Here is a 24,755-nt window from a genome sequence, read left to right as displayed (position 1 = left end):
TGACTTGATTTGTGCAAAATTATAAGATATGATGTTAAAGCATAGTTGTAACATCCCAAACAACGAGCTAGTGACTAAAGTGTAAGATTTTAAAATTTTGTGATTATTTTGATAAATTCAAAAGTTTAGGGATTTAATTGGAAATTATTGGTGTAAGTTTGATTAGCAAAGATTGAAAGATGGAAGGGTATAATGGTCTTTATACAAGGAAATGAATTTAAAATTCATTAATGGTGTATTATAAACACGTGGAGAAGAATAAAAGAGGAAATCGAGAATTCTCTCTTCTTCATCATTTCTTCCTCCTCTCCACCGTGAGTTTTTGGCTAAGGTAAAGAATCTTTAACTTAGTTATTTCTTGTAATTTTTGATTCGTTCTGATTATTGGAGTATTAGGGAAGCTTGAGAAAGCTTAAAGAGAAGTAGAAACCAAAATATTGATAAATTATTGGTGATTGAGTAAATAGGGTTTTTGAGAGGATTGATGAGAACTGATGAGTAAATGGATTTTGAAGATAAATTTGACATGTCATGTAACATCTATGGGTTAGTGACCAAATTGTAAAGTTTTAGAATTTGGTGACTAAAGTAAAAGAATGGATTAGTTCAGTGATTTATTTGGAAGTATTTCCTAAAAGTTGTTAGTAATTATTAAAGGAACTAAAGGGTAAAATGGTCATTTGATCATTTAAGGAATTAAAAAAATGTGATAGTGGGGATATATATTTTACACGTGGGAAATGAGGGAAACAATGTTTCCAGAATTCTCCTCTCCTCCTTCTTCTTTGTGCGTGAAACTCCAGCTCAAAGGTGAGTTTCTTAATTAGTTGGTTATTTGTTGAATTAAAAGTTGGGTTATGATTCTTAGGTGATACTTAAGCTTAAGGAAAGCTGAAGTTATCTTAAAATCAAAAGATAAATGAGTTAGGGAAGATTAAAGATTTGGAGTTCTTGAGTGAATTTCCAGAATGGAGTTGATAAGTTGAACTTGAAGCTAAATTTGACTTGTCATCAGCTTAATTAAGAAGTATTAAGTGTTAGAATTGGATTTGAAACATGTGGAAAATAGGGTATGATTCTTGAAATTCCTAAAGAGGAGAGGATATTAAGGTTACAGATGAGATAAATGAATATTAATGAGTTTAAGTATGTATATGAAAGTTAGGAATATGAAAGGGGTTGAAATATGAAGGATTTAATCCAAAAAGAATGAATTTTCGGGGTTCAAAAAGAGGTTCTGGGCAGAGTGCATCGATGCACATTCATAGTGCATCGATGAATCAAGGTTAAAACCCAGAAATCGTTTGAAGGTGTATCGATGCACAGGAAGTGCATCGATGCACTCTTTTAAAATAAATACATTGAATGCAATTCGTGCATCGATGCATAAGTAGTGCATCGATGCATCCCAGTAATAAACAAACATCGAATGTATTTTATGCACCGATGCATCAGTAGTGCATCAATGCATACCTTCATTAAAAGATGAAATTGCCTTTTCTCTTAGTCTAAAGAGTGAACCATTAGAGTATATTAGTTATAATACTAATATAAATCTATGTATGATGATGTAGATATAGAACGTGATCCCGTTCCGGATCAATTGAAGGATTATAATTGAATCAAAGCAAAGCTAAGGTGAGTGTACATTCTCTAGTATATGAGGTTTAAGGGAAAATAAGACTTGTGATAAGTCTATTTCCAATAGTGAAAAACATGAATTCATATAAGTATGTATTTGTTATGATTTATATGTGTGCATGAGTATATGTGTTATTGATATGAATATGGTAAGTAAAAGGGATTAATGATGATGATAAGAATAATAATAAGGATAATGAAATGATAGGTATATGTGAATATAGGTATTGATGTGTTTTGTATGTATTGTAAGATGATATGTTTATGTGATAACATGATAAGATGACAATGATGTACATGTCATATGAACACATGAGAAATGTTATGAGCCATATGAAAGAGAAAGTATATGTGATACATGAGGATGAATCCTATGTTTATATGAATATGAGCTCATATGAGAATTGACATGAATTACGTGATTACATGTATATGTGAATGAAACCATGAGCTTATATGAATATATGATATGGTTACATGAATATGTAAAAGGATATAAAAGATAATACCCATGTTATGTGTCATGAGAGCTAGGGGTATAGTTGGCATGCCAAGAGTCGAGGGTCTATGTGGTCCTTCGGGACATATATGTATTCTTTGGAACATGTGTGAAGTCTGGTGAGACACATACTTGATCCTTGGTATATGTATATGATTCTTAAGGAATGATATGTGGTCCTTCGAGACATATATGTATTCTTTGGAACATGTGTGAAGTTTGGTAAGACACATACTTGATCCCTAGTATATGTATATGATTCTTAAGGAATGATATGTGGTCCTTATGGACATTATTATATGGCACTACAGTGCAATTCTACGCGGCACTCCGGTGCAATTATATGTGGCACTTCGGTGCAATTATATGAGCTGTGGTGACAGCATTAGTGCACAACCTCTATGTACTCGCATATCTTTAGTTCTCACATGTGTATCATGGGCTATTAAATAGATAATATTAATAACGTGATATGATAATATGTTTGTTTCCTTGTGGAATTTCATGTGTGATATTGATTGTACAAATGGTAACTTATAAGACCATATGATGAAAGGAATCAATGATAGTGATAAAATAAGAAAGAAATGAAGATGATAATATAGTTGCTTGGGTGTACGTGTTTTATGATAGTATATATATATGGTTTACATGACATGATATGTATATGTGCAATTGGTTATGATATATGTTATATGATATGGACATAAGAGATCATGGGAACATGAGATAAGAGATATGAATGATAATGACATATATGTATGCATATATTTGTTACATGTAAAAGTATGAGTGGTATGAAATGATAGTAGTAATTGTTTAGGTATGATTATTAGTTACTGTTTACCTTATATGTTTATATGCCTCACTAAGTCTTTGACTTAGCGTGTAAGTGATTTACACGTAGGTTTCGAGAAGAGTAAAGAGCAATGTGGAGCAAGACAGGTCAGTTCTCCTTACTAAAGGTCAGATCAGAAAAGATGTGAATAATATGTATTTTAGTATATAAAGTTCTAGTTGACATGTTTTCAAAAGAATCTATTGTTTAAGCTATGAACAGTTTTATAAATGTTTCGAATAGTTATATGTAAATAAATAAGTGAAATATACATGCTCTGATTGGTTTTGTAATAATGAAAATGTTTTTTATGTAAATTAGTCATTTATATGTTATAAAGGTTTTAAATTACTCACTATTTTATACAAGTACATGTTTTAAAAGGTCAATGTGACACCTCAGATTCGTATTCGGGTCGGATACAGGTTGGGGTGTTACATGTCATCAGTTAGAATAAGAAGTTTAAGATGTTAGAAAGGATTAAGAAACAATGTTGAATAATTGGGATGATTTTTAGTTTCAAGTGATTTAGTGAGATTTTGGATGTTTAGATGTGTTAAAGTGATATAAGTTGGTTTTGATAAGTGTAGTTGAGTTCAAATGTGTGAAAGGAGTTAAAAGTATGGAGTTTAGGTAAATTTTGGTTAATTTTTGAGTTGAAATAGGTAATTTCTGGGCAAGGGTATCGATACTGGATGAATAGTACTGATACTTTAAAGCAAAAATAGGTGAAATCTGGGTTTGAGTATCGATACTGGAAGAACAATATCGATACCATAAGGTAAAATTGTATGAATCGGTAGAACAGTATCGATATCGAATTAGTAGCATCGATACCAAGAGTATCAATACTAATTGACAAGTATCGGTACCATTTTTAGAAGTCGAATTCCATAATGTATATTGGGTATCGATACTGAAGTATAGTATTGATACCATAGTGAGGAAGTATCGATACTAGGCTTAGGGTACCGATACTATTCAGCTTGAAATTATGAATTAGGTGTTTCGTTTAGCTTAAGTTAATGATGATTGATTAATAGTAATACGAACTCCAATATTCATCTCGATCGTATTATTGTGTAGATATTGAACGAAGGCAAGTTCCGATGATTTAACGTTATAAGATCGACCAAGAGTGATAAGGATTTTTCTTTGGCTAAGTGAGGCAAAAAGATGAGTGCATACTACTATATATATATATATTATTGTTTTTTGGAAAGAAGACTTGCGATGAGTCTATTTCCAATGTTTTGATTAGAACAATGTTTTGAAAGTTTATTAAATGTTATGAATACATATTTATATGAATATAAGCATAGTTGTGATTCTGTTACTATGTGAATATGCACTGTTTATATTTCATACTATGTGATATTGATCTATGTGATTATATGAATATGTGATATAAGCTATGTGAAATGTATAAATGTTAAAGCCCAAAAGTATGTGATACGAGAGCTAAATGTATAATTGGCATGTCAAGAGTCTAGGGTTCTACGTGGTCCTTTGTGACAATTCTACGTGGTCCTTCGGGACATTTCTATGCGGTCTTTCGGGACATATCTATGTGGTCCTTCGGGACATTTCTATGTGGCACTTCGGTGCATATTCTACGCGGCACTTCGGTGTAATTCTATGTGGCAGTTTCGACTACAACCCAGTACACAACCTCAATATACTCGCATACCTTAAATTCTCAGTAATGTACATTGGGCTATTAAAAGAGATAACATGAACGAACAGTGCATGATGTTATATGTTTTGTTTTGTGAAATGTATTATGGTTTCTTTATTCTATGATGTTTTATAAAGTTAAGTATAATATTAAATGTTTTAATGTTTTATTAAGCACTTTATTGCCTCACTAAGTCAAAGACTTAGCGTGTGAGTGTTTCACACGTAGGTTCAAAAAAGCCGGAAGAACAAAGCTAGGACAAGTCAAGACATCATATCTTTACTGAAGATCAGATCATAAATGATTTAAACAATAAGTCATTTTCTTGTACTAAATGTTGTTGGCATGTAACTAAATGTTTAAATCGCATATGCTCTCATCAGATTTTGTAAACATACTTGATTGTATTTATGTAAGTTATTAAGTTTTTATTTTCAATTTGAGTTTGAATTTCCATAATTATTTTCATTTAAGGGTTCCACCATTTTGATACATATAAATATTTCAATTTTCAACTATTTTTAAAAGTGAATGATTTAAAAAGTCAATGTGACACATCAGATTCGTATCCAGGTCAGACACGGGTTAGAGGTGTTACAATCATAATACTATGAATAATGTTATCTTTAAAATATATATTATGTCAGTTTTCTATACAATATATTATGTTAGATAATTTTCTTTGTAACATATTACGTTAGAGAAATTTGTAGAGTATATTAGTGGTTGTTAGCCCTTTATGTCTCTAATATCTCTTAAAATTCTAATTTAATCTCAAATTAAGTTTTTATGAGATATTTATTATAAATTAAATTATACTTTATATATATACATATGAAGGATAGTTAAAATTTAACTGATAATTTATAATTATAATAATTTTAGAATAGTTAAAATGTTATATATTAAATATATATTTCAATTTTAATTAAATTCCTTTTTTATGTTCAACAAGTTATATATGTATATAATTGAATGAATTATAATTATAATAAATATTCATATTTAATTTATAATTGATAATTATAATAATTTTATTATAACTAATCTATATCTATTAAAAACATATTTTAATTTTAATTAAAGTATTTTTATGGACAACATGTTAATATATATATATATATATATTTAAAGGAGTTACAATTAGATATAAAAAAGGAGTTGCAATTATAACAATTATTTATTTTTAATATTTAATTAATAAATTATCATAATTATAATATAACTAAAATTTTATACGAATTAATATATATTTTAATGTTAACTAAATTTCCTTTGTATGTACGCCAAGTTTTTTTATGTATATATATACCGGCGCCTCTTCAAGATCTCAAAATCCCTAGAAACCGCCAAACTTTATTCAGTCTCGCCTCTTTTATCTTTGCGACTGAATCTAAAAGCTCATGTTACAATTCGTTAATGGCATCTACACAGCAAGTCGAAGCCGGAATTACAGCTCCTGCTCCCGATGTTGTTGGGAATGCATTTGTCGATCAATATTACCTTATCTTACATAAATATCCTGAACTGCTTCACCGATTTTACCATGATAGTAGTAAAATTGGTCGACCTGAAGAAAATGGCATCATGAGTATCAAGACGACTATGCAATCCATCAATGAGAAAACACTAGCACTTGGTTATGGAGAATTCACAACAAAGATAACAAGTGTGGATGCACAGGACTCTCACAATGGAGGAGTTGTTGTTCTTGTAACTGTTTATTAAACTTTAAAGGGCAAAGTGGAGCGGAAATTCACTCAAACTCTCTTTTTGGCTCCCCAAGACAAGGCCTATTTTGTTTTAAATGATATGTTTAGATACGTTGATGAAAGTGGGAGTCTAGATTCTTCACCTGCTTTGGAGAATCACATTGAGCAATTGGAACCGTTGCCAGAAGAACCTAATGGGCAGGTGTACAAGCCTTCTGAGGATTGTGATGGTTCTAACGAAGAAGAGGAAGTACCAGTGACCAAGGTTGTTGACGATTCACAGATGATTGATGATTCTAACTCCAAAATCGTGCAAGTGCCAAGAAAATCATATGCATCTATTCTGAAGGAAAACGCAATACCTGTATCAATCCCTACACGTTCCCCTGTGAAGTCTTCGGAAAAATCTCATGAGCAACCAAGATCTGCTGCACCACCGGCTGCTCCTGCAACAGCATCTGGTTCCAGCAACAAGGTTGTAGAAAATGGGAATAATCAAGATGTGGAAGCTGAAGGTGCCTCTATCTACATCAAAGGTTTACCGTTGAATGCCACACCTAGCATGATGGAGAATGAATTTAAGAAGTTTGGACCTATTAAGAGGGGTGGTATTCAAGTTCGAAGCCAGAAGGGGTTCTGTATTGGTTTCGTGGAATTTGAAATGGCACGTTCTGTGCAAAGTGCTATAGAGACTTCACCTATTAATATTGGTGATCGTAAAGCAGTTGTTGAAGAAAAACGATATACTTCTCGAGGTAACAGAGGCCGGTCTTCATCTGGATGCGGGGTTGCATACAGAAATGGGGGAGCAAGAGGACGAGGAAACTACAGTGGCGGAAGGGGCTATGGCCGGGGTAACAGCAGCAACAATCGATTTATTTTAACAGGATAGAATATTTTAACACGATTAGCGATTATCTAATTATCAGCCGTAATTTTTTGTTTAAATCCAAAGACAGGAACTTAATCACATCTATAAACTAAAACATATAATAATAATATTTTCATAAACATAAGAAAATTAATAATTTAAAATAATACATTAACCAAACAAGACAAATGTTTGATGTGTTTTTTATTTTATTAATATCTGTCACTAATTATTCAGTGTTATCTCTTTGATATTGTTAATTTAGTTTGTTTATGTTCAATTATGTGCATGATTCTATTTTTCATAAAACAACATTTAAAGGGTGAGTTTTTTTAAAAAAAATTACTTTTCAAAATCAAGGTTGGACACATGGACATGATTTTGGGCATGATGATGTCGATATGATAGAAATACAGTCTAGTCGATGATAACTTCAGAATATCATCCATTTAGCGAAATCAATAAGGATAGGGGATAATTTTTTTATGATTTAAAAATTATAATTAAATTTAAATATTTGAGATTTATTATTTATTAATTAGGATTTTAGTTTGTTATTAATTAGGATTTTAATTTGTTATTATTTAAGATTCTAGTTTGCTATTAATTAGAATTTGTATTTGAATGCTTTTAAGATTATTTTTTAATACTTTATTTTCTTTAGGTTACCTTAAGCTATAAATACCCCTGTGGGTGAAGCTTGAAAGATATATTGAATTTGGCTTGGTTTTAGTGTTTTTAGCTTTATAAAAATATTTTTTTCTTCTCATCTTTGTTATATTTTTCTAGCTTTCTTACTTTTTAATATTAAGTATGATTTCTATCATGCTTAGCTAATTTTTCCAATTAACCAAAAACTAAGTGACAACTTCATAGCTTAGGATATCTTTCTTGATTTTCTGCAAACTAAAATTGATAATTGACCTTTTCTTTAAACATCTCAACACTTTCAATTCAAAAAGCGTGCGTTGGTTTGATCAATGTTCTACTTTACCGTTGGGAAGAAGTGTAACACCCCCAACCCGTACCCGACCCGGATACGAGTCCGAGGTGTCACATTGACTTTTCAAACTTTGACTCTTGACAAAATTCAAAGAAAATTTAAAACTTTCCTTAGAGTAAAAGCAGTTTAGTTACGTAATTTGACCACAATAACCAAAATCGATCAGAGCATATTTAACTCAATCAATTAGTACATGCCAACTATATTCAAAATAACAAAAATCATTTAACTCATCTATTTTCTGATCTGAAATCTTGTAAGGGAGATGCTGACCTGTATTGCTCCTCACAGCTTCCATATTCACTTTCTGTAACTTGCGTGTGAAACACTCACACGCTAAGTCGATGACTTAGTGAGGCATAAAGAAAACACATCTAATGGAATTCATACCCACTAATCATGCATGACTGTTTTATGCTATCAAATTATACAACTCATTTACATATACATCAACATATATTCATGTATATTATGTAACAGATACCATAACCCATATCACAGATATATCATATCATGCACACATCATATACATATATCACATACATTGTTCTCATATCACCAACCTGTTTATCCTTACTAATTCCCTTGTCATTACTTCAATTCCGTCATATGAGCATATAATGAATATAAACATATATATATATTTAATAAACCACAATACATTACTAATTTCTATAATCATATAATATATAAACACATAGCATCTCATATCACCATGACATATATGCACTTCTACCATGTCACGAGAAATACACATATCATTATATCAAATTATGTTCTCTTTTCAAAGCCCATGTACACATGTGAGAACTATAGATATGTGAGTTTATAGAGGTTGTGCATTATGCTGTCACCACAGCTCGTTTAATTGCACCGAAGTGCCACGTAGAATTGCACCGGAGTGCCGCGTAGAATTGCACCGGAGTGCCATATAATAATGTCCATAAGGACCACATATCATTCCTTAAGAATCATATACATATACTAGGGATCAAGTATGTGTCTCACCAGACTTCACACATGTTCCAAAGAATACATATATGTCCCGAAGGACCACATATCATTCCTTAAGAATCATATACATATGCCAAGGATCAAGTATGTGTCTCACCAGACTTCACACATGTTCCAAAGAATACATATATGTCCCGAAGGACCGCGTAGACCCTCTACTCTTGGCATGCCAACTATACCCCTAGCTCTCAAGACACATAACATAGGCATTTTCTTTTATACTTATCATTTCACATAACACATAGTTCAATTACTCATAGAACATTTTCATATGATTCACATTTACACATCACATAGCTTATATACTTTCTCACGTAGTTACATAGATCCTGTCATATAACATATATCCCAAAGTGCATATAATCACATATATCATATCATATAGCTTAGATCATTTCTCTGATATTCATATAAACATACATATCATATCTTGTTCACATATGATCATATATGCTTCATATAACACATAGAAACACCTAGAACAATTTCTCATAGCTTATATTAATTTTCAGAGTCCTTTTATATTACCTGATGACATATATCATATAGATATATAATAACTGATATCATATTATCTACCTTATGCTCCATTTCTTTGTATTCCCTTAGATTATAAATTATGTCTTATTTCTAAACATATATCATTTAATAGTATTTTTATTTAGGTACTAATTTAATCTCTTTACTTAATTCAATTTCATATATTCATTATAATCTTTTCATATAGCTCCATTATACTAATTCTCATAATAAATCATACCACTATGTACTTGTCCAACTCATGTTTCCATTATGCATATATTGTTACCCATGTTTACCTAGTTCATATCACTTCTCATAAACTCACTTTCATCATATTTTCCTATTATTACATATTTTATCTCATAACCATGTATTCACATAGTCTTATATTCCACTATCATATTACTTATATTTGTTCTCTTATGACTCTTAATAAACATCTATTTCTATTTCCCTACATCTCTCGACTTATCTTCTATATTCCTATAATTTCATAACTTATTTTATATTCTCTTAATAACACTTAATCGTGTTTTTACATAAACCACATGGCACATACAAAACATATCAATTCAGATAATCAAATATACATACACTCATATTCAACCCATGCCTTTAATCATGAATTCATATGTAACACTTCAGGAAATAGACTCATCGCAAGTCTTATTCCCATCACACCATATACTATTGAATATGCACTCACCTGGTCTCACTATTCAATCTCGATCTTTAATCTTTCCCCTGATCAATCTTACTTGTCAAATGTTCCAGAATTGCCTTACGCTCAGAATCTACATAAATGTACATTTTAAGGCAATTATTAGATATCTACACCTTGTAGTTGGATACTATCAACTTAAACGAACTTATTAAACCCATATTTTTAATTTTCCTTTAGGGGGTATCGATTCCCTACTGGGGGTATTGATACCCTCATGACATTCTGGAATTCTGTCATTTGAGAGGGTATCGGTACCCCTTTGAATGGGTACCGATTCCCCCTAACCCAGAAATCATTTTCAGCATGAAAATTACTTCATTTCATCTCAAACACTTCATAAATCATCCCCTTTCTTATTCTTAACTTACATATACATGCTTAAACTCATTACTACTCATTCAATACATCTTTAACTTCAAAATCTAATTCTCTACATAGAATTCAAGAATCACACTAATTTTTCTTCTTGTTCTAAATTCAATTCCATCACTTCATATATCTTAATTCAACCATTGACAAGTCAAATTTATCTTCCAATTTGAGTAAAGAACTCTATTCCATAATTTCATTCAAAAACTCTTAATCTTTAATCCCTCCTAATTCCACCATCCTTTGTTTTTAAGATGATTTAAGCTTTCCTTAAGCTTAATTATCATCCAATAATCATAACCAAACCTTTAGTTGAACAAATAATCAACTAATGAAGAAACTTACCTTTGCTTATGGCTTCACGGTGGAAAAGAAGAGAATGAAGAAGAGAAGTCTGGAACTCTCTCATATTTCCCACGTTTATAATACTCAAAAAGGAAGATAAAAATCTTTCCCATGAAAAGACCATTTTGCCCCTTTAGTTCATCCATCTTTGCTACTTAATCCAATATTAAAATTCTTTACTTAAATCCCAAGACTTTTAAATTTCATTTCTAAATTGAACACAAAACTTTCAAAATTTACAATTTAGTCACTGACCCTGATTTGGGATGTTACAAGAAGAGTCAGCTTGGCTTGTAACAAATTTAACTCTTCATAAGAACACACTTAGCGGCGATCCACTTAGGAAAATTGAAATCGAGTTTAATTATCATTGAGACACCATAATCTAAGTACGGGCTTTTCCAGCACTTAAAGTAGTATTGGTGTTCACATCGATAGTCCTTGTTAATCCAAATAATGATTAAATTTCAAGTATTGACTTTGGAAAATTAGTTCACCGAAGAGAATAGTAAGTTACAAGGGATGAGCCTTGTAGATTGTAACCGGCTAGAATTCCGAAATAAAATCTATTTCAGTGATTGAAACAAATTGAGGCAAAAGTTAAATTGGAGGCTCTTATCATAATTATTTTCAATCATATTTTTCTTATTTTTACTTATTTTAATATATTTAAAAAATTGCTAAACCTCATTTATTTTCCTTTTGTAGATTTTTTTGGATCAAGATCAATTCAAACTAACATTGAAAATTTCAAAGTCCTTGCGAATCAACCATTTTCTTCTCTATACTACATTTTTAACTTATTTATTTGAGAAAAATGCTAAATTTATTTGACAATTACGATGCTTGTCAAGGTTAAAAAACATAACCAAAGAAACTCGTACAAAAGATATATACAAACAGATCTGACCGCATTGATAAACAAACCAAAAAAAAGGATAAAGCTATTGAAAAATCATCGATAAACCGTAAATAAAAATTGAATGACGTGATAATATTATCCACAAACACAAATCACATATCCAAATTCAATATGAGGGTTTAAAGTAGCGAATATCAACATTATAACAAATAAGCGTTATCTTAATCAGTCGTGGTAAAGTCAAATCTAACCCTGAAAAAATAAACGAAAATATACCATAAAGACGAAGAAAAACGTGCTATAAAGGTATAAGAAATCGTGTTATGAAGATATAATTATTAAAAAAAACATAGATACAATATAATAAAGAAAAGAAAAAAATAATAAATATCAATTATCGACGACTAATAGAAGACTGGTATCATAAAAAATCTAATAATAAATAAGAAAAATAGAGCAAACCTTATCATTAGATATTAATTTAGATTGAACGAACTTTTATATTATAATTAATTTAATTAAAAATTAATAATAAAACTGAATATTCTCCCCTATGCTTTTGATTGTAGCAGGCGCTAATATTAATATTTTAGAATTACGTGTCACGTTTCCTTTTTCTGAGGATAAGCATACCACAATACGCGTAAGGGTAGACGTTTAAAAACGGTTAAAAAATGACTTAATCTGTTAAATAAGTAATTGATTAAAATTTAGATCGATTATGTTATGTCATTTAATCAAAAATATTATTAAGTACAATAATATATTAGGTAGCGCTTATATAATGTAATAGGTAGCGTTTATATTGACCTATTTTCTAACTAAACAAATATATTTAAACCGGTAACATTACAAATTTACTTATTATATTATAATTATCAGTTTTGATGTTTTTGGGATTGATACAATTTTAAATGTATCGACACTTTATGCGTGCACCTCGTTGTGCTTTCATTTTGAGAAAAAAGTATCGACACATATTTAAAGAGTGTCAATACATAATGTAAACGTATTTACTAATTAACCAGTATATTTTTACCGGTTAGATTGTAAATTTACGAGTTTCTGAGTTTTTGTTCTTTGAGAAACTGATAACATGTTGGGTTTCTCAATATTATTCTTTTTTTATTGTAAAGTTTTTGTTATTTTCTTACTGAGTTTTGCTTAAAATATTTAACTTTTTGTATTAAAAAATAAAAATTCTGAAATAAAAATGATAACACAAACACACTTTTTTACTATCGATTTTGTCATTTCGAGACTGATTTTGTCATATTTTTTTTCTGTTATATTGTTATGGATCGATACATTTTTATAAAGTATCAACACTTTATTGACGCTATAACTTCTTTTCTTTTAAATTCCAAAAGTGTCGATACTTATAATAAAGTATCGACACTTTCAACATATCTGGTAGCTCTTTATCGATTTTGTCATATTTTTACCTGTTATATTGTTATGGATCGATACATTTTTATAAAGCATCGACACTTTATTAGCGCTATAACTTCTTCTCTTTTAAATTTCAAAAGTGTCGATACTTATAATAAAGTATCGACACTATCAACATATCCGGTAGCGCTTTACCTGTTTTGTCATTTATAGACCGATTTTGTCATTTTTTACATGTTATATTGTTATGGATCGATACATTTTTATAAAATATCAACACTTTCAATATATCAGATAGCGCTTTACCTGTTTTGTCATTTATAGATCGATTTTGTCATTTTTTTACCTGTTATATTGTTATAGATAGATACATTTTTATAAAGTATCATCATTTTCAATATATCCGGTAGCGCTTTACCTGTTTTGTCATTTATAGACCGATTTTATCATTTTTTTACCTGTTATATTGTTATAGATCGATATATTTTTATAAAGTATCGACACTTTCAATATATCTGGTAGCGCTTTACTTGCTTTGTCATTTATAGACCGGTTTTGTTATTTTTTTACATGTTATATTGTTATGGATCAATATATTTTTATAAAGTATCGACACAAACCGATAAACTAAATTTGTCGGTTGCCAAATTTTTTAATATTTCTTCATGATTTCTACCTATTACATTATTATTACTCGATATTTCTGATAACGCTAAACCAAATTTATCAAATATCTTTTAATATATCTGGTAACATCGTATATTAATCGTATATAAGTCTGCCTTTCCTGAGACAAACCCAAAGGGTAGGACCACCTCACCGCCCTCAGCTTACCAAGTTTTTTACGCAGCCCGCGTGATGTGGGTCTCGTCCCCACCATATAATGGTAGCCGCTTTATACGTTTGTCTTTATATTTTCTTGTCAAATTATAATAGAATTCTAACAAAACTCTTCTTCTGTTTTCCTTTTTTAATATAGCCTCCTGTTACGGCGGAAATGCTGTTACCAACCTATTGTAAAACAAATCTGGTCGAATACTCGCCGTCCTTCAAGATCAAAACCGACATAAATCAGGTACCGGATCCCATTTCCACCCTCCATAACTGCTAGATTTAGTCTCGTTTAACCGACTGAGAAATCGAACTAGCCTTGTTTATCTATAAATTTAATCCGGTAAGAGTCCGTGTCTTTCAAAGCCATTTCCGACGTAATCAGCTGCCGGATCTGGCCTTTTAAGACCTGATAACGGCGAGATCTACTCTCATTCAACCGTTGAAGCATTCATTGACTTAAAGCCAACTGAAAAGTGAAAATTAAAAAAGAAAAAAAGGAAAAGGATTCATCTCGGCCAAAGATTACAATTTATTAAGAAACGACTCTTTCACTGCTTATAATTTTTGTTTTAGGGGAAAAATGAAGAATTTTGGGTTCTTGTGGTTGCTGCAGTTAGAACTTTGATACGCTGAAGAGTGGAGGAGAAGATAAGATGAAGAATCCAAAGAGTAATGGGTAAGCAACAACAGTAAGTTAGATTTTTTTTTTCAATATTTTTTTTTATAAAAAAAGGATAATAATCGTATTAGATTTATATTATTTTCATATATTAATTGTTTTTATGATGTATAATTTTATGAAACAACGTGATCTTTACTTTCAAAAATATTTTGTAAAAAAGTAAACGGCAAGAAATGGAATCACAGAGTTTGATAAATATAAAAAATATATAAAAAACATAGCTACCTTTTAATAATCAAATCCACTGTGAGGTGGGCCAATAGAAATAAGAGTGTGTGGATCGTCTTTAGATAGGCGCGATGACTTGCGATTATAACGCGCAAAACGCAAGAAAACGTTCGATCTCCCCTATAATCGAAAGTTGGGTTTATAAATAAACGGGAGGAAATGGGTGATCAGCTTCACAACCAGCAACATCAACTGATCTTACGATGAATACCTTCAGCCGACAAAAGTTTCGCCTTGCCTTTCCTTTTAGTAAACACCATTGTCGCATTTCCCTCAACCGGGTATCTCAACCTCCACCTCTTCTTTTTATATGTCTCTCTCACTGTTAATTTTTATTTTTATCATCAGTAATTTTTACTGATGTAATTATTCGAATATCGAATAGCGGTATATATCTGTTACGATATAATATCAAGATTGTTAATATATATAGTATCCATACCATCGATACGAGCCTTCGACATGAGTTGAAAAATTGAAATGAACATATATATTTTTAACATGGAATTTTACTTAGGCAGAGAGGGAAGTCGAGAACCCTTCGCCGGCGTATGAAGTGGCTGCGATCGGAGATGGAAGAAATAAGTCAGGAACAAGGAAAGATCAAAGAAGGGCAAAGACAAGTGAGAGAAAAATTTGAAGCCGTGGAAATGGAATGCGAGCAGCTTCGAGGGGAGACTAACGTCATAATGCAGCAGAGCATGAGCACCCAGCTCCGCCTTACTTTCATGTTCCAAATTTTAAAAGCCAGAGAAAACCAAGACTTCAGCCAAGCCGCTCAACTCACTGCCGCTCTCCGGTTGGTCTCTATATATTTATTATTATCTGTTATGACTTGGTGAAATTTGTGTTCCCTTTGCTGACATTATTTGCTCTGTTTCACAGCGAGATAGCGAGAGAGAATCAGTAGAAAGCATGAAGCAGTAAGAAATATCTGAATAAAAGGCAAAGGGTGGTGAAGAGGAGTAGCTCTTTCTATCATGTTAACTGATAATTAATCATTTTATGTACGTCGTTCACGTCAATGTGGTCAATGTTATTCTTCTAATTCTGGTTTTAGCCTTTCGTGTATGAGTTTGAATTCTATGTATGTGGTGTACGAGTGATTTTCCAATAAGTTGTATTGTATGATATCCTATTCTGTTCGTCGTTTGTTACTTCTAGGATTAGGTTCTAACGTGACTAGAAGTTATACTAATGATGTAACTCATGTAAATCCCGATAATTTGTTTGAATTTGAAAGAAATCACGTAAATAATTTATATAGATTATTTAATATAATGATGAAGAATAATTTAAAATATTTAAAATATGTCATATTTTCTCATAGATTATCGTTTAATTCATATAGAATTATATTTTACAAGTATATATAAAAAATTAAAGTAAAATAGATTGAATTCAGGGTGTTATCCTCTTCGAGCAATAATATATATAGAATGTATGTGTATTGTCAATGACTAAGAAATGTTTTCTCTCAAACGATTTCACTCTCAAGTTTTCTTCCCTTTTAGGATGTCATCTTTTCTCTTCGTTGATTTGTTTTTTTTTTTCTACTTCCGAGGTGCCCTCTGACTTGCTCAAGGGTTTTTTCTCCTCTGGCGTTTGGTTCGTTGGAATGTTTCTGAGGGAATTAAAATCTGTGAAGGAATTGGAATCCAATTCCATATTCTGTTTGGTTGGCAGAAATTAAATTGGAATTCAATTCCATATTTTGTTTGGTTCGCAGACATGTCAGATGAATTTGATTTCAGTAATGTAAAATGACAAGATTGTCCTTCTTGTTTTTTTGCTTAATTTTAGTTTGTTTAATAAATTACATGTAGCAATATATTATAAAAATTTTTAAAAAATAAATTTTAATTTTATTGATTGATTGATTGATTGATTGATTGATTATTAATTTCAATAAATTATAAAAATTATGCTAATAAACATCATAAGTTAAAATCATCCCAATTAGGGATGACCATGGGTTGGGTTGGGTTTTTGGTCCACCCGACCCGACCCAACCCGAGAACAAGGGAACTTCCATCCGAGACCCGACTTGACCCGACCAAAATAAAGTTTCACCCGACCCGACCCGACCCGAATATATGAATTAGAAACCCGACCAGGCCCGAAATTAATAAAAAAATATTTTTATTCAATAAAAACATTGACTTAATTGAAATATATATATATAGAGAGGTATTATTATAATTATTCTTAAATATATAAGGTAAAATTATATATTTTTTGGGTCGGGTCGAGCCGGGTATTTTTCACCCTAAACCCGAACCCGACCCGAATATCACACTTAAAAAAAATAGACCCGACCCAACCAAAATAAAGTTTCATCGAACTGACCCGAATAAATGAATTAGAAATCTGACCCGACCCGACCCGAAATAATAAAAAAATTATTTTTATTCAATAAAAGCAGTGACTTAATTGAAAAAATTATATATATAGGGGTATTATTGTAATTATTCCTAAATATATAAGTTAAAATTATATATATTTTCGGGTCGGGTATTTTTCACCCTAAACCCGAACTCGACCCGACCATAATATCACACTTAAAAAAACCGACCTGACCCGACCAAAATAAAGTTTCACCCGACCCGACCCGAAATAATAAAAAAATATTTTTATTCAATATATGAATAAGTTACCAAAAGATTGACGAGAGTAGTATGGTCAAATTTCAATTCCCTCCAACAAGGGAATTGAATTCCATCATAGAATGAAATTCATTTTCCCTCATTTGATGGAAAGTTGAAGCCATAAGGGATTCCAATTCCCTTGGAGAACTTGAACCAAACATGGGAAAATGGTGGAATTGGATTTCAATTCCCCTAATTCCAAGGGATTCATGCGAACCAAACGCCACCTTAGTGTTGGTTGCATCATTTCGGATGTTTGTTTGCGATGAAGGAAAGGATTCTCCTTCCTTGGACAAGGATTTGGAGGAATTGAATATGGATATTAGGACCTCCAATTTTCTTTTTATTTCTTTGGATTGTTCATTATCTTATGGTTTCCTTTGATTTGCAGGGTCTCGACATTTTTGATTCAGTTCAGCGTTAAAGTCTTCTCACGACAAATCAAGCTACGTCTGTGGGATCTTGGTGGTTTCTCTGTTACGGGACACTTCAACCTCCTTTTTGATGTTCTAGTCTCTCGTCATTATCTTCATCAACCATGATGTCTTATTAGAATCAAGACTGCATTCTTCTGAATCAAGGAAGCCTTCTCTGATGGAGCTCTTTCAACTTCAAGGCCCTTTAACAAATCAACGGCAACTCTCTGCTTCTTCGACTGCTTGTCAATTGTTGCTTTTCCTTTTTCTGTTATTTTTTTCGTTCTTCTTATTTTGCTTCTCCCTACTTGTTTCTTTTGAATTCCTATTAATCAACTTAATATCAGTGTTTGGACCTCAGCAAAACTCAATCTCATAGATTTATGTTATGCTTTATATGCATTTTGTTTGCTTTTAAAATAAATGCATTTTATGTTGATAAAAAAACATAGATCCATAACTAAAATGGTTAATATATGATATATAATTATAATCGCCATAAATAAATCAAATGGTGTCATATCATTCAAAATAAAATTAAGAGATTTTTTTATTATTTTGTATCATGTATGAAATTATCTACAATGAGTATATTAAATAGAAATCTATAAATGATAGGTTAATATTTGATGTACTAATTATACATCACTAATGAATCAAATTACATGTCGTAGTTAAAATTTAAGCAACTTTAATTTTTATTTTTTTAATAATGTGTCATCATTTGATACATTAACATAATTTAAAATTATAAATCTTATTGCATCAAATATAAATTCATAATCTTTTATCAAAAAAATATAAATTCATAATTGAAAGAACTAATATTTGGTGCACTGATTATGTAATTCTATATACCATCCATAATTCAAAATATCTTGCATCATTAGAGAGAGAGAGAGAGAGAGAGAAATAAGCGAATTTAGTTTTAAATTTTTTTATTGTAAAGTTAGTTTTAATTTTTTAAACGATGTATTATCATTTAATTTACTAATAATATACTAAAAATATTGTCAATATATTAGTACATCATACGATTAATAAATATTATAATACACTATAAATGCATCAAATTATAAACTCGTTTCATTTTCAATTTTTCGACATGATTAGATTATGAAATACAACATTATTTTTGGTAGTAAAGTTAGTAAAATATAAGACTACTTAGCACATTATTATGTATGTAAATGTTACGTTGTCTCATTTGGTTCATTTAGTAAGAATACAAGATTTTTTATATTTAATTGATGGAGTCTAAGATAAATTTAAAGCATATTTTTTATTAAATCATTGTTGTAATAGATATTGTTTTAAAGATAATTCATAGAGTTTTTTCGTTTAATTTCATCTAAATTAAAAGATATTGAAGAATTCATTAAATATTTTCAATGATAAAATATTGTTTTCCCTAAAATATTCGTATTTGAATAAGTACAACTGCTTCCAATAGTCTTTTTCAATCCATCTTTGATTTAACAATGTAAGTGTATTTCACTAACATTAGAAGATATCAAAATAATGTTCACTTTTAGATGCTCCTATGGTTATCATAGGTTTTGGATCGTCTCTTTGATGGAGTTCACATTTCAAGAGGTAAATTGATGAGGACTGATCCGATTGGTCAACGTTGAATATTACGGGTGTTTTGTCAACATGAAGGATTGAACTTGATCGAAACTAAAAGTTCGATCTTTTAATGGTGTTGCCTTATTAGTTGATTGATGATCGAGATGTTGTTGTAACTGTCGACAGTCGTTTTCCTCTGAGTGTCGTTTCCATAATATATAATATATTATTATTATTATTATTATTATTATTATTAAATTATTACAAGATCCAAAGGCCCAGTTACGAAGCAAGGTTCGGAGGCCTATTTATAACTAAACCCAATCCATAACTCGGTTCAGGCCCAACAACCCGGTTCAGGCCCAATAACCCAGCAGGCCCGAGAAGGCCCAAATCAGCTAGGGTTTCATCTCAGTTTCTCTAGCGCCGCCAGCAGCTCTCAGTCATTCGATCCAGACAAAGATCAACGGTCTACAATCATCCAGCAGAAACCCTAGGGTTTCATTACACCCTAAGGCCTATTCCGGCCGCCACCTTCAGGTGCTCCAACCGATCACTGCCACATCTCACCAGAACTCACCAGAAGACTCCAAAAGAGGAAGGAAGACCGCACAACACATCGACCTAGGGTGAGTCACCATCGTAGTTCCGGTGACTCACCGAAAGGCCATCATTGCAGTCGAGTTTCCGAGGGGCTATATAAACCCATTACCTGCAAGGAAAAAAAACAGGCATCAAGCATCCATATGAAAAAAGAGACCGAGAGCAACAAAATAAAACAAAAACAAAAGAGAGGAACCACAGCAACCAACGAGCATCAGAGACATCGGAGAAGCAAAACGAAGGATAGAAGGCTTGCCACGGTTGTTGGAGCTCCCATGCTTCACCGGAGAAGACAAAACATCGAAGGTAAACTATTAGATCTACGAAGTTTGGTTGGGTTTTAGGAAAAGGGGAGGTCGGATCTAGGTTTAAGGTAAACGAGGCTTTGATTTGGGTAAGTTTGTGAAATTTCTGCCACCGTGGGTGGTGGTCGGTAGTGATGTCAGCGACGACACATGGTGGCATGCCGGAGACCGGATTCCCTCCGGTGAGGGAATTCTAGAGAGGGACGAGAGCTTCTCTCTCTAAGAGGGAAGCCAAAGAGAGAAAATGGGAAACATGGCACTTAAAGGGCCATTTAAGGCCTATTTATACCTTCTCCGAACGGCGTCGTTTTGGGGAAGGGTGTTTGTGTAATTTATGTAATGGGTAAATTACACCCGTGGTCCCTCTGGCTTTGCAAACCTTCAATTTTGGTTACCGAATCAAGTTTTTACGCATTTTAATTTGGTTATCGCATTTTATTTATTTTTATTTTAATCCATGCCTGTATATTTATATATATATTTTGGGAAAAGTTTCATGTTTAGTCCCTTATATTTTAATAGTTTATATTTTAATCCCTATTAATAATAAAAGCTAAATTACATTAATAGTACCTATATTTCATAATATTTCGAATTAAGATTATTAATTTAGATATTTTATAACTTATCCCCTAAGCTTTAATATATTAATATTTTAAATAAATATAGAATTATTTACATTTATAATAAATAATATATTAAGTAGTATTTTTTATTATTTGTATGATTTAAATGAAATTAAGATACAAATTTATAAATTATATTGCAAAGACCATTAATTAATAAACAAAGGTATCAATTTTGGGCGTTGTGTGGGTGTTAATCATTCCCTACACGCAACCGACTCTCGAACTCATTCTCTAATAAGCAGACCCTTGTTGTGTTATTTTAATATTATTATTAGGAATTTTATTAAAATATCATAACATTTTAGTACCCAATCACACCTTAATAAATGATTGGTGACGACTTTACAAATTAATGTTTTATCTTATGTAAGAAGATAAACACTTGTATTTTCTCGATACAATTACACTTATATGTGTACACGTTTGTTTTTTGTCGCCGGACAAATAAACGTCTCGACAGTAACCTATATTTTATGAGGATGTTCGGATTTTCACTATGCGAGCGATTGTGGCAGCCTGCTTAAATGTAGATTGTGTTCTGATAAGTGCAGACTCTTTCAAAAATAAACTTGTAAAGCGTTTTATTTCCATCTTTAATTTTGATTATATTATCATGTTTCTTTCTATTGCGTGCTTTTGTCTTTGATTTTGACAATATTATAGATTTTTTTTCAGTCTTTTAATATTTAATGTAGACTTTTGTTAAAAGAAAAATAAATCCCAAACTATCATCTTTCTGATGTCACTAAACCAAATAAATAGTCATAAGGAAAATGAAGATGAAATTACCAATGACCTGCTACATAGTTTGACTTTTGTAGAATTTCATTCTTTAAGAAAAATCATTAAATATGACTGGATTCCATGGTTTTCAAAATTGGATCGGTCAACGAATCGGTCGTGCTATCAGTTTATTGATTCAATCGGTTGAACCAGTTAGATCGGTCGGAAGAATCGGACGACGTCATAATTAATTAATTATTTAAAAATTAAATAAAAATACCAAAAATATTTAATAAAAAATAGTTTTTTATATTACAAGTCATATTCAAAGCAAGTCATAACATATATAAGTTAAAAACCATAAAATCAAGTGAAACAAAATGATTCAAATCAACTACAACATAAAATTTAAGGTAAAACATATTAAATAATAAATATAATTATATAACTATAATAAAAAATAAATTTGGGGTTAAAAATCATAACAAACGATGTCGTTTGGTTTAATTTTTTTTTTAAAAAAATCTCACATGACTAAAAAACATAGAAGAGCATCACAAAAGTCTAAAGAGTAAAAATATAAAAACAAAACAATCCCACATGACTAAGAAACATAGAAGAGCATCCCAACTGACTTCTATAAATAATAGAGGTAATTTGACATTCAAAATCATGGAGCCTTTTGGTGAGCACATAGTGAACTATTCTTTAGCTTCAATCGAGCTCAAATTTCAGGCTTCAATCGAGTTTCTAATTTTTTTTTGAGTTCGAGCCTTTTTGAGTTCAAGTTTTAATATTATATTTCGAGTTCGAGTTGAACTCGATAATTTTTAGCTCGTGAGTTTTTGAGTCGAGTTGAGCTTACTTTTAAAGTTTTCGAGTTCGAGCCGAGCTCAGCAATACTCGAGTTCTACTCGGCTCGTTTAACAAACGACGTCGTTTGATTTAATTTTTTTTAGAAAAAAAAACAGAATACCGATTTTCAACCGGTTCACGGTCCGGTCCGATTCAAACGGTTCACAGCCGGTTTAACGAAATGAACCGGACTAGAGAGCGGTTCCTGAAAATTTCTCAATCTTTTCCGTTATACAGTCTTTTAATATTTTAATTATATTTTTCAAACAGCTGCTTCATATATCAAAACGGTCACACAGATTCTAGGATTATTTACGAGGTTTCTACTCGTGAATAATGCACTTAAATATTTATATATTGAAAAGTTCAGTAAAAAAACATCGAAAGTAGATCGCTAGAAGGTGCAAATATTAAACAGAAATCGCTCGACCAATCCATTTAATCGTGGATTTTTTTTCTTTCTCTTTTCAACTTTTTCTCCTTTTTCTTGTAAACATGTTTAAAGAAAACTCAAATTCCATTACTTGCTGTAAGAACCAAGAATTTTAATAGCAATATTAAATCATACCCATAGTAATTGTCCTAAGATACTAAATGGTTAGTAACATGTTTGCTTAATTATGAGTTTTATTAATTTAGTTTATGAAAATTTACAAATTAACCTATATATATTGTTAAATCTGGGATAAATCTAAAAAATATATGTTCAAATATTTTTAACCATTCGACTATGAACACTTATATCCCTAACATATGCAGTCCTTGAACCCTAAACTTTCAAGATAACAATAAATCTCATAATCATCAAAATCATTTGGTACGTGCCCCTTTATATATATATATTAGGTACGTTTTGAGGTTTAAATTTAAACTTTACAATTGCCTCTCTCAGTAATATTTTTATCAATATTTATATTTGAATTCTATCTTTGATGTATCTTATCATTCTGTCAAAAATTTGTGAACAATAATTTTTTATATTAATTTATCCGTTGAATCACTATAATACTTAAATTGATCTATAAAAGACAAAATAAAAGTAGCTAGTAATTAAAAAACACATTAGTATTAGATTTAATACAACCAGTTTAGTTGATTAGAATTAATGAAAAATAAATTAGACGTTCCTTAGGCACCAAGGTGGGTATAAATATATAAGTATCCATGGGGGGAAGCACTGCACTAGAAAAGAAGTTGAAACAACACCAATCTCTGAGTTGAAACAATAATTAAGGATGCGTTCCAACATATCAGAAGCAGAGGCAGGGCGTCAGCATTTGGTATCTGTTTTAATTCTTGTCTTTTTTGAAAGCTCCTTATCCACTCTTAATATTCTTAAATCGGTATCTTTTATCAAGAGAATTTTAATCATAAGCAAAAGAAAATCATTATGGTTACTCGAAAGTAGGAGTATCCGGATATGAACACTCTAATCCCTAATTACATCTTTAAGTCTTATTTAAAGGCAGATTTGAGAAGTTTTTTACAATCTATCTGTAGCATAAGAAAAGAAGGACGAGGAACATAGATTCTTGTATGAAAAGGCTAAGAGTGGGGATGGAAGAAGTGGATGAGGAGCAAAACAATATGAAAGAGATGGAAGGGCATTTAGCAGAAAAATTGGAAGCCATGGAGGTGGAATGCCAGCAACTTCGGCAGGAGACTATCCTCGTCACACAACAAACTGTGAATACCCAAATCCGCCTTTCTCTTATGCTCCAAATTCTCAAAGCCAGAGAGAACAGTGACTTTTCCCGGGCTTCGCACATGGCTTCTGCTCTCCGGTCCGTGTC

At 31.2% G+C, this 24,755-nt stretch overlaps 1 protein-coding gene and 1 pseudogene across 1 annotated transcript; both read left to right on the top strand.

Annotated features, from left to right (window-relative positions):
• Positions 1-6,015: 6,015 nt before the first annotated feature.
• LOC120161454 lies at positions 6,016-7,260 on the top strand (annotated as a pseudogene).
• Positions 7,261-15,385: 8,125 nt separating this feature from the next.
• LOC120162504 lies at positions 15,386-16,359 on the top strand. Its single transcript, XM_039172643.1, has 3 exons — positions 15,386-15,495; positions 15,736-16,013; positions 16,100-16,359. Exons 1-3 carry the CDS (start codon positions 15,418-15,420, stop codon positions 16,122-16,124), a joined length of 381 nt encoding a protein of 126 aa, XP_039028574.1. The 5' UTR covers positions 15,386-15,417; the 3' UTR covers positions 16,125-16,359.
• The last annotated feature ends 8,396 nt before the right edge of the window (positions 16,360-24,755 follow it).

This window comes from Hibiscus syriacus, unplaced genomic scaffold (assembly GCF_006381635.1).
Source record: "Hibiscus syriacus cultivar Baekdansim isolate YM2019G1 unplaced genomic scaffold, ASM638163v2 tig00111402_pilon, whole genome shotgun sequence".
Lineage (NCBI taxonomy): Eukaryota > Viridiplantae > Streptophyta > Magnoliopsida > Malvales > Malvaceae > Hibiscus > Hibiscus syriacus.
The sequence above is the reverse complement of the archived record's forward strand: the minus strand, read 5'-3'. Positions and strand labels throughout refer to the sequence as shown.